We start from the raw sequence: 17087 nt of genomic DNA, 5'->3' as shown, positions 1-17087 counted from the left end.
ATATATATATATATATATATATATATATATATATATATATATATATACACACACACACACACACATATATGTCTATATACTACCATGTAGCATCACTTAGATGATGGTAATGCTCATTTACATAATGTGAAAACAAGGGTATGCACAGACACACAGACATCTATACATGATGGGCTGCTTTCAGTTTCCATCTGCCAGATCCATTCACAAAGCTTTGGTTGGCCCAGGGCTATAAGTAGAAAACACTTGCCCAAAGTTCTATGCATTGAGACAACACGTGTTGGGAAGTAAGCTTCTCAACCACACAGCCATGTGTGTGTGTATATATATATAAGAGAGAGAGAGCTAATAGTGAGGAATTATCAATCTGGGCAAAATTCTTCATAAACTCTCTGTTGGCACACCCGGTTAACAATATTATTTAGATTAGTGAAGAACTCCAAGTATTCTTTTGGCAGGGTCCAAAGTTATGGTTCATCACAATTCTATATTGTAAATCTGGTTTTTGCACCGAGTGATATATAAGAAACAAGTTGAAAATAATGGTTAGTACATACTTTTTCTTTATTAGAGCAAATTTGGCTTACAGCTGTTTCCATTAGTCACTATAGGTACATTACTGATAGGTTTACTTAATCGTTTCTCAAGTGATCAATAGACTGATTGAGTAAACCTATCAGTAACGTACCTATAGTGACTACTGGAAACAGCTATAAGCCAAACTTGCTTTAATAATGGAAAAATATGTAATGCCCATTATTTATAAGTTGTCATGTAGATAGATAGACGGACAGACAGATATAATCAATAAAATGAGCACAGTAAGCTTACTGTGGGGAATCCAATATTTCAGACAGAGTCCACCTTTAGGAACAAGTTGAAAAGAGAGAGAAGAAAAAAATTGGCTGCAACTGATGAGAAACACAGGCCCACATGAGCTTCATTCATAAACTGGAAGTGGTAAGAGAGAGAAACACTGAGAGAGGGAGAAGCTAGCAAAGTTGAGAATGAGGGTAATTGAAGTATAAGGAAGGGTTTTAATGAACTAAGAGATAGGTTTCAAAGTAGAATGAAAAACGTTCATTTAAACCTGTTGAACACATGGTACCACGTTTGAATTACAAAACATTGTTCCTTCTGTTTCTTTGAGAATGTGGACCCATGGCGTGCAGCACTGCCACTCACTGATGAGTGATAGAATGGCCTATGGTGTTGAAACAGGTGGTAACAGGTAGGCCTGGCATGCATAGCAATAGTAGTGGTAGTCATAGTATGCTACAAATGACCCTTAATCTAGCTGGCTGTGTATGTGTTTGTACATATGTATTGAAGGACCCTCTTTGGTCACGAATGGCCATGGGATTGCACCTAGAAAATTACCCTCTGAGGTACAAGTCCAGACAAGGTTGTTTATGGAAGACCAGCCATGGTCCATCCATACCAGCCTCCCCTCTCCATGCCACAGATGTTATCCAAAAGAAAGGCAAAGTCCGATACAGCTTGGCACCATTGACATTCCAACTCATTTCTTCAGCTGAGTAAACTGGAGCAATGTGAAGTAAAGTTTCTTGCTTAAGAACATGAAGGTGCATGGCTCAGTGGTTAGAGCGTCAGGCTCACAATTATGAAGTAGGGAGTTCAATTCCCGGACTGAGCATATGTATTAGATGCTCATATATGTATATCTATGGCTCTCCAAGAGGTACTCTAGCTTGTTGGATCCTATCAGGCTATCCAGCTCATGCCAGCAGGGGTAAATAGACATGAACAGATAATCTCTCTTTCCTTCTCTCTCTCTCTCTCTCTCTCTCTCTCTTTCTCTCTCTCTCTCTCTCTTTCTCTCTCTCTCTCTCACACACACATATATTTGTGTGTAGTTGTGTTTCCTCTTCATTTCAACTTCTTTTTTCCCATTCACATGGGTTAGTTAGAATTTTCTACATCTGCCTGTGTTACTTGATGCCAACCCTTGCTTACCTCTAGGTCAGGTGGTAATTCTCCAGTTTAGTGAACTACCTGGACATGCTTTCACATGGATAGTAAGGCTATTGTCTTCAATCGTACTCATGTGTCAATGTGAGAGGAGAATGTGCACTTGTACACACACACTGCACATAATATTTGGTCAAGTGTCTTCAACTGCAGCCTTGGGCCTTGTGAGTGGATTTGGTAGACAGAAATAAAAGAAACCCATTTTATGTGTGTGTGTGTGTATATATATATATATATATATATATACATATATATACATACATACTCACACACACACATACATATATGATGGACTCTCCTGTTGAAGACAGCGTATGAGTGTTCAGCTTTTGTCAAATGATCTGCACAACTGATTTGTTTATAGTGATCAAATGTTCGTGCCGTGTATTAGTTCACTTCCTCCATCAAATTGACATTGCCTGGACAGGTGCACAATGTACCACGTGCCAGGTGTTGAAGTGATTGCAGAGCAATATGAGATGAAGAGTTCTGGAAAGCAGAGTGTCTAAATAGCAATGTAAAAGTTAAATCTTTTCATAATGAAAGAATGATTGGTTAAAATTCAGTCAATTGATGGTAGTCTCTCATAGTCTGAGGAAAATGGTTCTGAAATTTCATGCTAAACAACCCACACATTTGATTTGATTATTGTGATCAAACGTTTGTGCTGTGCAATACCTCACTCCCTCCATGAAGCTGACATTACTTGAAGAGGTGCACAGTGCACCATGTATCAGGAAATGATTGTAGAGCAATGTGAGATTGAAGTGTTTCGCTGAAGAACACAATGCACTACCCAGTGCATTTTACATGGATATGACCATCATCAAAGGAAAGTGAATATTTTACAGTGCTTTTTAATTGTTTATAAAACTGTAAATTTTATTGTGCAAGAGACTAACAATTATTATCGTTTTTGTACTTATTTAAAGTGAAAATTACCCTTACGGAAAAAATTTCTGTTTTTGCATGTTTGGTACACACATTCATGCAACTCTTTTCCTCTGTTAACAGAACACTTTGTCAATCATGGGCATGTATATCAAATAGGTACGTTAGAATCCTCACAGAATGAATGACAATTTTGAGGAAGAGACAAGTCAAATTATTTGTTATGTGCGCTTCAATGAACAAACACCATTTCATATCACATACAGAAGATATGCAATTTTAAGCACACATGGTTTGATTCCCGATTTGAAGTGGTGAAAGTTCTTACTTTTGTATGTTTATTTCATCAGTTGATTGTGAATCAAATTATGTCTCAAAAATGACTTTGAATTTCTTGCATAAAATTGCAGAACTTTTGTATTTAATATGAAATAAATTACATTTGCTCATTGAAACATATGTAACATAGATTTGACTTCTCTTTCCTCAATTAAAATTATTTATATATACTTTATTTATGGGTTAAGGCTACCATTGGTTTCATGTACGAACACCAATGTTCCATGTGGCAGATTTGATAATTGTTAAGGGATCTCTCTTGACATGAAACCAATGGTAGTGTTAAGCAATAAATAAAAAAATTTTATCCACCAATGTAGTTTTGAGCACACATTTTCATTGTTCGATATTAACATGTGTCTATATATATATATATATATATACGACAGGCTATTTCCTGTTTCCTGCCTTCAGTTTCATTCAATGTTTTGGTCAGTCAGTGAATATGACAGAGGTCACACTTTACTGCATTCACATAGCTAAACATGATTCTTAATCTCCACTGCCCTGCCTTCACCTTATATCCATGTCTGTGCATAGAAACATTAGAAGCTTGATAATTTTAGTTGAAAGGACAATGATTATCTCAAATAAATTCATTATTCACTCCATATGGAATGTGGTCTTTGAAACAAATGTTGAGTAGATGAAATGTTTTATTTTTACTTATTCTCTAAATGTATGTATGTGTGATTTACAAGAATTCTAATTAAACCTCTACCATTTAGAGAGTTTTGATGATGATTATGATAATTTCTTTATTAATGTTTGACAATTGGTTGTCTTATCCATCAATTCACATATTCTTAGGGAGTAAACATGAATTTTAATACAAACCATCCACAATCATGCTTTTTTTGTTTTCTTTCTTTTGCTAGCAGTATCTAAATACTACTAATAATAATAAATATAATAATAATATAATAATAATAATAATAATAATAATATAATAACAACAATAATAATACAAGTAGTTGTAACAACAACAATAATAATACTTGGTATTGCTACCCCTTTTTCTGTCAATAAACTGTCTCTTGTATGGGAGCAGAATGGTGGGGTGGGGTTCTTGAAAACTTCTGAACTTCCTTCTGTAACAAACTTAACCCTAACTGCTGCCCTTATGACCTCTTGTGTCAAGGGTCACTTTTAGAATGTTGTTAGATTTTTTACTAATTATGGGGCCTTGGATTGATATGTGTCTTAATTTTTTGTTTTTTATCTGTTTCTATTTTCAATTTGCAGTGATTTCTTCCATCTATTTGTTGTTGTTGTTGTTATTTAATGTTGTGAGGTTACTGTTGTGAATGTTGTGTGGTCAGTACTATAGGTGTTGATGTTATTTAACCTCAGATCAGCTCTGCTTTAGCAGACCTATGATCAAAGTTATTCTCACCATGACCATCCCATTTATGTTTAAATAATCTAAGGCTACATATGTTCATCATTTTCTATCACTGTAAAAGTGTGAGTTGTGTGAATTTGGCTGCCATTTCTAACTTGTCAAAGAGATCCTATTGTTGTGTATTGTTTTTACAGCTGTTTCAGTTGTTCTTAGTGTTTGACCCTAGGTCAACCCAGACGGGGTAGACTGATGATAGGAAGCGTGTATGGTGTGATTTGAGGGAGACTTGACTGCTGTTTTGAAGCAATTGAGATATCCCATAATCTCTCATATACTACATGTTTAACCATCTGCATGTTAGTGTTTTCTTATATGTGTTGATGTGTTGCTAAATATAATTGTGTTCAGCTGTATAAAAGATTGTGTTTAACTTTTTAAACAAATATGGCGCACATATATAGTCAATTCAAATAAATAAACAGCTTAATGTTTCAATTTAAAAAAACAAAAAGAATGAACCCGGGGACATGCACAACTAGGGTATTAGCTTGATGCTCAGTGAAAGGAGAGAGTTTGAGGTTTCGAACATAGATCTTCATTGGAAAAGAGGAAGGGAAAAATCCAAAGAAGGAGAAAAAATCGCCAACAGCACATCAAACTCTCCTTTCACCGAGCATCAAGCCAATACATTTTTTGCGCATGTCCTCACATTCATTTTCTCCAGCTTTTTTTTTTATTTGAATATCGACTGTGTGTGTGTGTGTGTGTATTATGTGTTTACTTTTGTGCATGAATACATTTTCTTGTTACATGTGATTATATGTTTGGCTAAGTGCATGAGTGTGTTTTAATTGTTCTTGTTTACATGTTTAACGTAGTGTACTAGTAATGTTTAACTTATATATGATGAATGTTCAACTGTTTGCTTAACAAGATATCTATATTTATATAAATATATATATTGGGTCATCCCAGAAATAGTGCAATTTTTTTAATACTTTTTTTTATTTTTCAAAATTAAGATAAACAAAGTTCTTTTTTGGTCTTCATTTTTTTACAATGCTCTTCCATCTATCTGGTGGACTTACAAGGCCCCTCTTCCAAAATTCACATGTCAGTGATAAAAAAATACTCCTCCAATACTGTTCTGACCTCATCTACAGAATTCATATTTTTTCCGTCCAAATGATTTTGAAGATTGCAGAATAAATGATAATCAGATGGGGCAAAGCCTGGTGTATATGGTGGGTGGGGGGTGGGGGCATCATTTCCCATTCAAACTGCTCCAGCCTTTGGAATATCATCCTTGTTGTATGTGGCCAAGCATTATCCTGATGGATGAACACTTTTCATCTTGAAACCAAAGATGGTAATTTTTCTTCTAGCGCTGACTTAAGCCACTCAAGCCGCTTGCAGTAGATCTCCTTTGTTATCATTTGGTTTGGGTTCAAAAGTTCAAAGTGGACTAAACCTTTCATATCCCACCAAACAGATAACAACACTTTACATGGGTGAAGACCTTCTTTAGCCTGGAGTGCTGGTGTTTCTCCTACCCACTGTCTTCGGTGCTTGACATTTTTATAGAGAACCCATTTCTCGTCACCAGTCACTATTTGGTCAAAAAAAGGTTCATTTGTGAGATATGACAGCAAAGAAAGCCACACTTTCACTCTTTGCACATGACCCAGGAAGTTTGTGAGGAACCCATTGACCCAATTTGCTGACTTTTCCTGTGGCATGATGAATGGTTGAATGACCAAATTCCTCAACAGTTACGGTGGGATTTTGTTCCACCAGGATTTGCAGGACCTCTTTTGTGAGCTCTACAGATCTTCCAGGATGAGTCTTATCTTCTACACTATAGTTTCCAGCTCAGAATTTCTGAAACCACCATTGACACTGGTTTACACTTATTGTCCGATCCCAATATACTGCATTAATATTCCTCGCACTTTCTGTTGTGTTGTTGCCTTTATTGAACTCATAAAGCAAAATATGCTCCTTTGTTACTTCTGTTATAGCTTTGAAAAAATAACTTTTAAAATCGAACTGCACTCTTCAAAACTTGCACTAAGAATAAGGCAAAGGTAAAATTACTACACCTGCTTTTATAGCAAGTTGATGCAGGTAGTTTTTCCCATCCCCCTCCAACTTTTAGTTCATGCAATTGAAAAGAAAACACATTATTTATGGGATGACTCAATATATACTCACATATTATTCCTTTTTTTGTAATATATATTGTTTGTGTGTGTTTATATGTAAACTTTATTTCTGTATTGAGGCTACCATTGGTTTCATGTTAAGGAATATCTCAGCAATTATCAAATCTATCATATGGAACATTAGTGTTCGTCTCCATTTTGGATTAAAATGTTCCTTGTGATAGGCTTTATAATTGTTGAAGTATTCCTTAACATGAAACCAATGGTAGCCTTAATACACAAATAAAGAATCTTTATCCACCAATCTGGTGTTGAGCACTCATTATCATTGTTCGATATTTACATGTGTGTATGTGTGTATATATAATGTATGTATACATACATGCACTCATTACATGTATTGATGTATGCAAAACATTATTTTATTTTATCTATTTTCAGCAGCATAATCAATGTCATGCTATTTTAATTTTTCTGAGATGATTTTTGCTATGTCCTTTAATTTAGTTTAAAACTCAATTTGTTAACAATGAATCTGTTATGATAACCCACTTGATAGCAATGAGACAATCGTTATTCTTCTTCTTTGGTCATTTTTCTAAGCTTTTTAAAACTGAAACACAAAATTTCACACAGTTTGAAGTTGGTTATCTTTGTCCAATGTGTGGTGAGTATTTGTGTGTGTTTTCTGTGTAGTTCTGCATAATTTGCAGTTTGTGTGAATGTAGTGTATGAATGGACGTGGAACAGTAGTTAGGGTGTTGCACTCATGATTATAAGATCATGGTTTCAATTCCCAGGCTGGTTGTGTATCGTGTTCTTGAGCAATTTTCTCCGTCATGGTCAATGTGATGATCATACGCTACACATCTTCCTTCCAAACATGGTTGTAAACGAAAGTGAGCTACAATGTTAAAACTTAGTTCACATGCACAGCAGAGTTCAAGGTTAATCTGTGCCAAGCGGCTTCACTCTGTGTGCTTTAGCTTCATTACTATAGCAACATACTGGATACTTACTGATCAGACCACACACTTATATATGTGTGTGTATGTCTTTGTGTCTTGTATTTGTCCCCCCCCCCCGCCATCACTTTATGTCCCCGTAACTTAGTGGTTCAGCAAAAGATATTGATAAAATAAGTACTGGGCTTACACAGAATAAGTCTTGAGGTCAATTTCTTTGATTAAAACCCTTTAAGGGGGTGCTCCAGCATGGCCACAGTCAAATGATTGAAACAAGTAAAAGATAAAATGTGTGAGTATGATGGAATTTCCGTTTCTGTCCACCAAATCCACTCACAAGGCTTTGGTTGACCTGAGACTATAGAAGAAGACACTTGCCCAAGGTGCCATGCAGTGAGACTGAACCTGGAACCATGTGGTTGAGAAGCAAGCTTCTTACCACACAGCCACGCCAACATTCTCCATAGGAGTGCTGCATAAAGTGGAGCCATTTAGTTTGGGAGTAGTGATTTAGTTTTTGTGATGTTGTTGATATCTGATGGATATAGCTCTTGTTATTGTAACCAATGTCTGTGTGTCATCAGAGGTAACCAACTGTCTGACTAACTGTGAACCACACCACCACCACAATCACTATCTCCCACCGCCAACACTCCCACCATTGTCCTCTATCCACAACTAACACCACCACCACCACCACCATCTTTATTCACAGTCACCACTATCTTAACCACAACAACCATACAACTACCACTATCTTTACACCATACCACTACTACCAATTCTTCTGCCATCACCACCGCCATTACCACTGTCACTATGTCCTCCTCTATTTCCATCAACAGCACAAAGACCTTCCTGTTGAGATCACCACTGACTGTCTCAGTACAATGGCCAATATTTGCCGGGAGATGATAGAAAATCCGTAAGTCAATTCTGATTTAATACTCTTCTTTGTCTGCTTCCATCCATCCATCTATCTCTCTCTCAAAATCTTTCAAGAGCAGTTAAAAAATAAAAGATAGGAATATTTAACTTCTTTAATGTTTAATTTATGAAATGTAAGACTTATTTGTCCACATATCTTAAAAGAAATTGTGTATTATCTCATAGCCTTGAGATTTTGATGTTGTGATTATTTGTTTTTAGATAGACATTGTAGGGTAGGTGTGAGACTGCATCTGGCTGATTTGAGCATAAAACTGGTAGAATATTTGGGCCTGATTTGGCCAGTTTAAATGCTAAAGGAAATGCTCATAGAATATCTTTGTTCATTCTGGCAAAAAAAAAAAAAGATTTTTATGAGACAGATAACACATTTGGTGCTTCTCCTTTATAACTTTACAACCACATAGAAAAAGAAAACAAGCATATATCATAATATCAATTTGAATTTATGGAACAAGGCCAGCAATTTTGGGGAAAGGATGAAAGACAAAATCAACCTTGGCGGAATTTGAACTCGGAATGTAAAGACAGACAAAATGCTGCTAAGCATTTTGCCCTGTGTGCTAACAATTCTGCCAGCTCACTGTTTTACTCTTGTATTTATAATAATAATCCTTCCTACAATAAAGCCTAAAATTTGTGGTGAAGTGGGCAAGTTGATCACATCAACTCCAGTACTTTACTGGTACTTAATTTATCAACCTTGGAAGGATGAAAGGTAAAGTGAACCTCGGCAGAAAGAGTAAGCCATGAAGCATTTTGCCTGGCATGCTAATGATTCTGCCAGCTCACTTGCCTTATTCTTGTACCTATGATGATGACAATAATAATGAGAAATTGAAGGGAATGACAAGACCAACATCTGGAGATGGCTAAGAGAAAGTGAGCTGAAAGGATGCCCAAGAACAAGCTCCAAGAACTAATTACACCAAGCTCTAAATAGATAAGAGCAGTGAATCACCCCCTTATAGGATGTGTGGCAGCAAAAACAGGACAATTCCACATATTGTGAGTGAGTGTAGCAGGTTGGCTCAAAAGCCCTACAAAAGGAGGCACGATAACATGACTAAGTTTGTTCACTGGAGACTTTGTGAAAAGTAGAGGGCACTTGAGGTACTAATAACTAGGTTCAAGAAATATGTTGGAGAAGTTGGAGTTTACATGAGGGAAGAGCAAGCCCCCCCCCCCCAAAACTGTTCTATTAGGGACAGCTAGGATTTTGAGATTAGTGCTTGGGTGTTGTATGCCTTCCACAATAAGTTACCATCCAAGTACCAAAGCTTATAATTTGCAGAAAAAAACCCTGTGAGACCTTTGATAACAGGTTGCTTTCTGCTCTCAGAGAATCAACCAGAGCAAGTAAGATCAAGAGCTCTGAGAAGTAAAATGATAATAATAATAATAATAATAATAATAATTGCCTTGGTGCCTTACCAGGCTCTGGCTCTCATAGCATCTGATTTTAGTTGATTGGAAGTGTTATCATGTACATTGTTTTGTGTTGGTATAAACGATGGGCTACAGCAGATATACTGCTCAATACTACAGATTTGCTTGCCAGTTTGTCATTTGGTGGCTGATGATATGTGCATCTCTGATCATGAGCAGAAGTAGTGAAGGAACATCATAGCCATATGTTGAGAGGAATTCTTTGGGATTCGAATAATTCACCTCTGGAAACAGGGGTATTTTGTTCACATCCTTAAACAACCCTTATTCAAGGACCATTTGAGCAGGATGGATTACTCAACCAGAAGAAAATTCTAACTGTGCCCCACCTGTAAGGTCATGCGCTGTTTATCTTGATACGAGATCACCATATTGCGCACATATGGTTGTGATGCATGTTCCTGGTGTACCTTAACAGATGGGTAGTCATGATGGGTATATTGGGCTTCATATAGTTTACCCCAGTGTCACTCTGATGGTATGCACTCCTCCCTCACCCAATAACAACAATAATAATAATAATAATAATAATAATAAGGGGTTTCAATTTTGGCACAAGGCGGCAATTCCTGGGTAGGTGCTAAGTCAATTACATTGACCTCAGTGTCCAACTGGTATTTATTTTATTGATGAAAGGCAAAGTCAACTCCAGCGGAATTTGAACTCAGAACATAGAGACAGACAAAATGCCACTAAGCATTTTGCCCAGTGTGCTACCAATTCTGCCAGCTTGTGCCTTATGACATATATCATATTAGTAATAAGACCAGATCTTAGCCAGTCAGCTTTTTCTAGATGAGTGAGCAGTGCTTAGCCTCTTAAGAATCCTAATGCTGGCATCACTTGGTGCAACTGTTAAATAATCCAACCAATGCTTCTTTGCTGTTATGGTGTCACCAGAATTCAAGGAGCTGTGAATGATTGTATTTGTTGACCTACAGTGACTTCAACTTTCCAGCCACTGTATTGAATGCTGTTGCTTCTATAGAATAACATTTTTCATCTCATCACAATGTGATCAAGAAACAGTCCATTTTTGTTGCCCAAAAGAAGTGTAGAGCAGATTTCATAATGCTGATTCTCTCTTCTTTTTGTTGATTTTCATTCATCTCATATTAAAACCATTTGTTGAGCTGCCCTGACTAGCTTTACTGATACAAATTTCAGTTTCTTCTGAAATTTCTCAAGGGCGTGGGCATGACTGTGTGGTAAGAAGCTTGCTGCCCAACCACATGGTTCTGAGTTCAGTTTCACTGTATGGCACCTTTGGCAAATGTCTTCTATAGCTTCAGGCCATCCAAAGCCATGTGAGTGGATTTGGTAGATGGAAACAGAGAGAAAACAATTGTGTGTATATATTTATTTTGAAAAATAAGTAGTGGGATTAATTTATTCAACTAAAAATTCTTCAGGGTAATGCTCTAGCATGGCCACAGTCTAATGACTGAAAAAATAAAAGAAAAAAGATAGCAAAATTCATTTTATGTGGCTTTGTTTCACTGACAGTCAGATGGCCATTATTAGTTGGTGGAGGTCATTTCTGATCTTCCATGACTTCAAAGCTTGCACTTTGCAACAATATTTTGGCCAACAATGTTGTGTTTGTTGACTTTTTTTTTTACTTCAAATGCTTGGAGGATATTGCAAACTGTCCATCTAAGTAATTTATGTCTCTTGTAGTATCTAAACAACTGCGTGTTCTACAGACTCTTGTACTGTCAAAATAATCCTCAGTCAAACTTAGAAATTATACAGAGTGTACAAGGCTGGTATTTGAAGTTAGGTGCAGGCATGGCTGTGTGTACTTCCCCACCTCATAATTCTGGCTTCAGTACCACTGCACGGCTCTTGGGAAAATGTCTTCTAGTATACTTCCAGTCTTGGTAGATGGAAACTGAAAGAAGCATATTGTGTGTGTCTGTTTGTGTCTCCTTGCCTTCACATCACATGATAATTGTAAACAAATGTCCCTATCATACAAGTGTTCTCCCTTATTTCCAATCTTTGATGGAATTTACTCCAATGATAACTCCCACCAGTGAATATAATTTCACCTCTGGCCAAACCTATTCTCTTCACTGTTACATAAATGAACAAAACTACATGGTTACCATTCTCTTACTTTCAGAAACTACTGCTCAAGGTTCAAAAATGAAGAGACGAAGCTATTTTGTTTACGGGTGATGGTTGGGGTAATAATTCTGTACGACCATGTACATCCTGTGGGTGCATTTGCCAAAAATTCTGGTATTGATGTAAGTATCCATCAACTTTGTAAATTATAATAGCTTTTTGTATATCATGTAATAAGGTTAATTCTTCTAAATCTCTGTTTCTAATTATCATGACGTAGAATTCTTATGTTTATTTTTTATTTTTATTATTTTTTTGTTATTCACTGATGTCACCATTAGTTGAATACAGCAATGTCTTAGAATGAATTCCTTCTAAGTGTTCTTTTTGCAGATATTTGTGTACTGGTAATATTTCATATGTTCAATTCGAATTTCTCTGATTTTGGATTCCCTTCACAACGTTGTGTTAACATATATTTTAGGAAATATTTATATTAATCTTAATGATATTTTCTATATGTGTGTGTGTGTGTGTGTGTGTTAATATAATAGAAGCAATTGTTGGCTTTACAAGGTGAGGCTTTATAAGATGTGATTTTCTTTATACATATTTTTTGTTTGTCAAATATTCTGAATTTCTTGAAATTCTTCCAAATGATATTTGCATTTACTTGTCATACATGAGGATTTACTATGGATATATATTCTACTTACGTTTACTAGTGTCTAATTGTTGAATATTCTTTTAAAATTGAGTGCTATCTCTCTCTCTTTCTCTCTCTCTCTCTCTCTCTTTCTCTCTCTTTCTCTCTCTCTCTCTCTCTCTCTCTCTCTCTCTCTCTCTGTATATATATATATAGACAATGGAGTTCTTTCGGTTTCCATCTACCAAATTCATTTACAAGGCTTTGGTCTGCCTGAGGCTTTAGTAAAAGACACTTGCCCAAGGTGCCACACCATGGGACTGAACCCAGAACTATGTGGTTAGGAAAGAAGCATCTTATCACACAGCTATGCCTGCACCTATTCTTACCTCACAACTGTGCAAAAAGATATAATTTTTTTTCTTTTTTTTCTTTTTTCTGATTTCAGGTAAAGAGTTGTATAAAACTTCTAAGGGACCAACAGAATGACAAAGTGGAAGGACTAATGAATGCTTTACGGTAAGTGTCATCTGATACAGACACATCATGTACAGGTGTGTATGTATAGGTGTCTGTGTTAAAATATATATCTACGTCTGTCTGTGTATGTAAGTTGATGAATGAACTGAAGTGCTGTCTTCTCAGGGTGTACAACATCATCAGCTCATCAAAAATCAAGGAGGACACCTTCTTGTTGAACTCCTCAACAAGTGAAATGGCTGATGGGATTCGATTTAAATTCAGACAGCAACAACTTTAAATGTTTCTCTGATGCCTTGAGTGCTGTTTATGGTCTACGGATGTCAGGTTCATCTCTGCTGTTGACACCAAGATGATCTTTGGAAATGGGTGAAGCAATTTCACACTCTTCTGATGTTAAATAATTATGATGATGATGATGGCCATTTGATGACACTCACAAATATGCACAGTTAAGCTCGAGGCCAGAAGGATGTCAAAAAGCAGACCAATCTGAAAAAGAAGGACTTGGAAGGTTAGGAACCCTTCACATGGTCAGAGATTTAGGGATATCCTTATCGAGAAATTTGATGATAGGGATGAGCTACAGACTTGTGACAGAAGGCAGCTGAGAATTCCTGAGAGACAGCTTGCTGAGTGCCACAGACCAAATCTGTTGCTGGTGCAAAGTCCCTTCCAGACCTAGGGTAACATGCTGGTGGAACAATACTGTAGACAGGGCCATTAGAGTAAAGAAACAGGCTTGGAAGAGTGGGGATAGCAGGAGAATGTATCAAATAGCCAGAAGGGAAGCTAGGAGACAGGTATATATAGCCAAGGGAGTAGCAGAAAAGAAGTTTGCCAATGTTCAGTGACATGAGGACCAAAGTACTGAAGTATTTCGGATTGCAAGACATTATATGAGAGAAAATTGTGATGTCATAGGAGAGAAATGTGTCCACATGGATGGTGGTGCCCTTGTGTTTAATGATTCTGCAAAGAAAGAGGCTTGGAGATGCCATTATGGAAGACTGCTGAATGTGGAGAATGAATGGGAGGAGGAGAGTCTGCCAAATGTTGACCCAATTGAGAGACCAGCTACCTAAATCAACAGTACCCTGGTAGATAAAGCAATTAAAGATATGAAGACAGGGAAAGTAGCTGGCCCATCAGGAATCACCGCCGAGATGTTTAAAATATTGGGTGGTGTAGGTTAAGGTCTTGTTACCTGCATCGTAAGTCAGGTAGTTCATGAAAGAGTCATATCCAATGACTGGTGTAGCAGCACCATAGTCAACTGCTACAAGGGAAAAGGTGATGCTTTAGATAGAAATAACTACAGGGGTATCAAGTTATTGGATCAGATGATGAAAGTTACAGAGAGGGTCAAAGCCCAACAAATTGGGGAGAGAGTTAGCCTAAGTGAGATGCAGTTCAGTTTTGTGTCAAGCAGAAGCACCACTGATGCTATATTTCTGGTAAGGCAACTGTAGGAGAAATATCTAGCCGAAGATAAACCTCTGTATTTGGTTTTTGTTGCCATGGAGAAAGCCTTTGTCAGGGTCCCCCGATCCCTTATCTGGTGGTCAATGCAGAAACTAGGGATAGACGAGTGGTTGGTAAGAGCTGTACAAACCCTGTTCAGGGATGCTGTCAGAAAGGTGAGAGTTGGCAATGAGTATATTGAAGAATTCTGGGTAGAAGTAGGGGTTCACCAAGGATCAGTCCTCAGTCCCCTTTTGTTCATCATAGTCCTCCAGGCAATAACAGAGGAATTCAAGACAAGCTGCCCCTGGGAGCTCCTCTATGCTGATGACCTTGTTCTAATAGCCAAGTCACTGCTAGAACTAGAGACAAAGTTTAGAGTGTGGAAGCAAGGTCTAGAATCAAAGGGCCTTGGGGTTAACCTAGCAAAAACCAAAGTCTTAGTAAGTAGGAAGGTAGATAAAACACAAGCCCTTTCAGGTAGATGGCCCTGCTTGATCTGTAGAAAACGTGTGGGTGGAAACTCCATATGATGTACCTGGTGTAAGCTATGGACACATAAAAGGTGCAGCAATATCAAAGGAAGGTTAACTTGGAAGATAGTTTTTGTGTGTGACAGGTGCACAAGGGCAATAAACAACACAGATGCTCAAAAAACAGATTCCATCACATGCTAGGGGAAGAAACAAGAAGTAGTTAATAGCTTCTGCTACCTAGGTGACCAAGTCTGTAGTGGGGCTGGTTGCTCTGAGAGTGTAGCGGCCAGAATAAGAATAACCTAGGCAAAGTTCAGGGAGCTCCTACCTCTGCTGGCAACTAAGGACCTCTCGCTCAGGATGAAAGGTAGACTGTATGATGCATATATGTAAATAGCCATGCTACACGGCAGCGGAACATGGGCTATGACTGCTGAGGACATGCATAGGCTTGAAAGAAATGAAGCTAGTATGATCCCTGTATGTGTAATGTCAGTGTGCATACACGACAGAGTGTAAGCGCCCTGAGAGAAAAGTTGAGAATAAGAAGCATCAAATGTGGTGTGCAAGTGAGACGACTGCGCTGGTGTGGTCACGTGTTACATATGGATGAGGACAGCGGTGTGAGGAAGTGCCACTCCCTAATTGTGGAAGAGGTAGACCCAGAAAGACATGGGATGAGGGGTGAAGCATGAGCTTTGAACATTGGGCCTCACAGAGGCAATGACAGGAGACCAAGACCTTCTGAGATATGCTGTGATTGAGAAGACCTGGTAACTAAAGTGAGATTGCAGCCATTCATGTCTGGCCCTGTTAAGAGCAATATGATATGCTTAAGAAGACCTGTTGAGTCAAGTAAAACCAATATCATAGCTCTGGCCAGTGCCCTCTGACTGGCTCCCATACCAGTGACACATAAAAGGCACCATCCGGTGGCAAATAAAAAGTACTATCCAAATATGATCACCCCTAGGATCGCCTGACTGACCCCTGTACTGGTGGGACATAAAAAGCACCATCCGAACGTGGCTAATGCTAGTACCCCCTAACTGGCACGTAAAAATCATTATCCGAATGTGATTGATGCCAGACCCAGCTGACTAGCTCCTGTACTGGTGGCATGTGAAAAGCACCCACTACATTCTTAGAGTGGTTGGCGTTAGGAAGGGCATCCAGCTGTAGAAACATTGCCAGATCAGATTGGAGCCTGGTGTAGCCACTGGCTCTCCAGACCTCAGACAAACTGTCCAATCCATACCAATATGGAAAGCGGACTTTAAATGATGATGATTATATAGGTGCAAGCGTGGCTGTGTGGTAAGAAGCTTGCTTCCCAACCACATGATTCCAGGGTCAGTCCCACTGCATGATATTTTGGGCAAGTGTCATCTAATATAGCCTCGGGCTGACCAAAGCCTTGTGAGTGGATTTGGTAGACAGAAACTGAAAGAAGCCTGTCATATATGTATATATATTTATATGTGTGTGTGTGTCTGTGTTTGTCTCTCCACATCACCACTTGACAACCGATGTTGGTGTGTTTACGTCTCCATAAATTAGCAGTTCGGCAAAAGAGACTGATAGAATAAGTACTAGACTTACAAAGTATAAGTCCCAGGGTAAAATTGCTTGACTGAAATTCTTAACTGTTGTGCAGTCAAATGACTGAAACTAATAAAGAATGAAAAAAAACATATATATATATATATATATATATATTAAAACATAAAATGAAAACGGAATACAAAGGATTCCGCGGTACACGTGTTTCAAGCTTTATACACAAACTGTCGTTGCATCATTATATGAATATATAATTGATTATATACTCATATAATGATGCTACGACAGTTT

At 37.7% G+C, this 17087-nt stretch overlaps 1 protein-coding gene across 3 annotated transcripts in view; it reads left to right on the top strand.

Annotated features, from left to right (window-relative positions):
• LOC106879244 (CYFIP-related Rac1 interactor B) overlaps positions 1 to 17087 on the top strand; it is a 157521-nt gene that overhangs the window by 135219 nt on the left and 5215 nt on the right. For all 3 annotated transcript variants that reach the window (XM_052977633.1, XM_052977634.1, XM_052977635.1), the window contains 3 exons: positions 8543 to 8622; positions 12223 to 12349; positions 13262 to 13332. In XM_052977633.1, the coding sequence (XP_052833593.1) occupies positions 8543 to 8622; positions 12223 to 12349; positions 13262 to 13332 (278 nt within the window). The remainder of the gene's footprint in view (positions 1 to 8542; positions 8623 to 12222; positions 12350 to 13261; positions 13333 to 17087) is intronic.

The sequence above is a fragment of the Octopus bimaculoides genome, chromosome 28, assembly GCF_001194135.2.
Source record: "Octopus bimaculoides isolate UCB-OBI-ISO-001 chromosome 28, ASM119413v2, whole genome shotgun sequence".
Lineage (NCBI taxonomy): Eukaryota > Metazoa > Mollusca > Cephalopoda > Octopoda > Octopodidae > Octopus > Octopus bimaculoides.
This window is presented reverse-complemented; position numbering and strand designations above follow the sequence as displayed.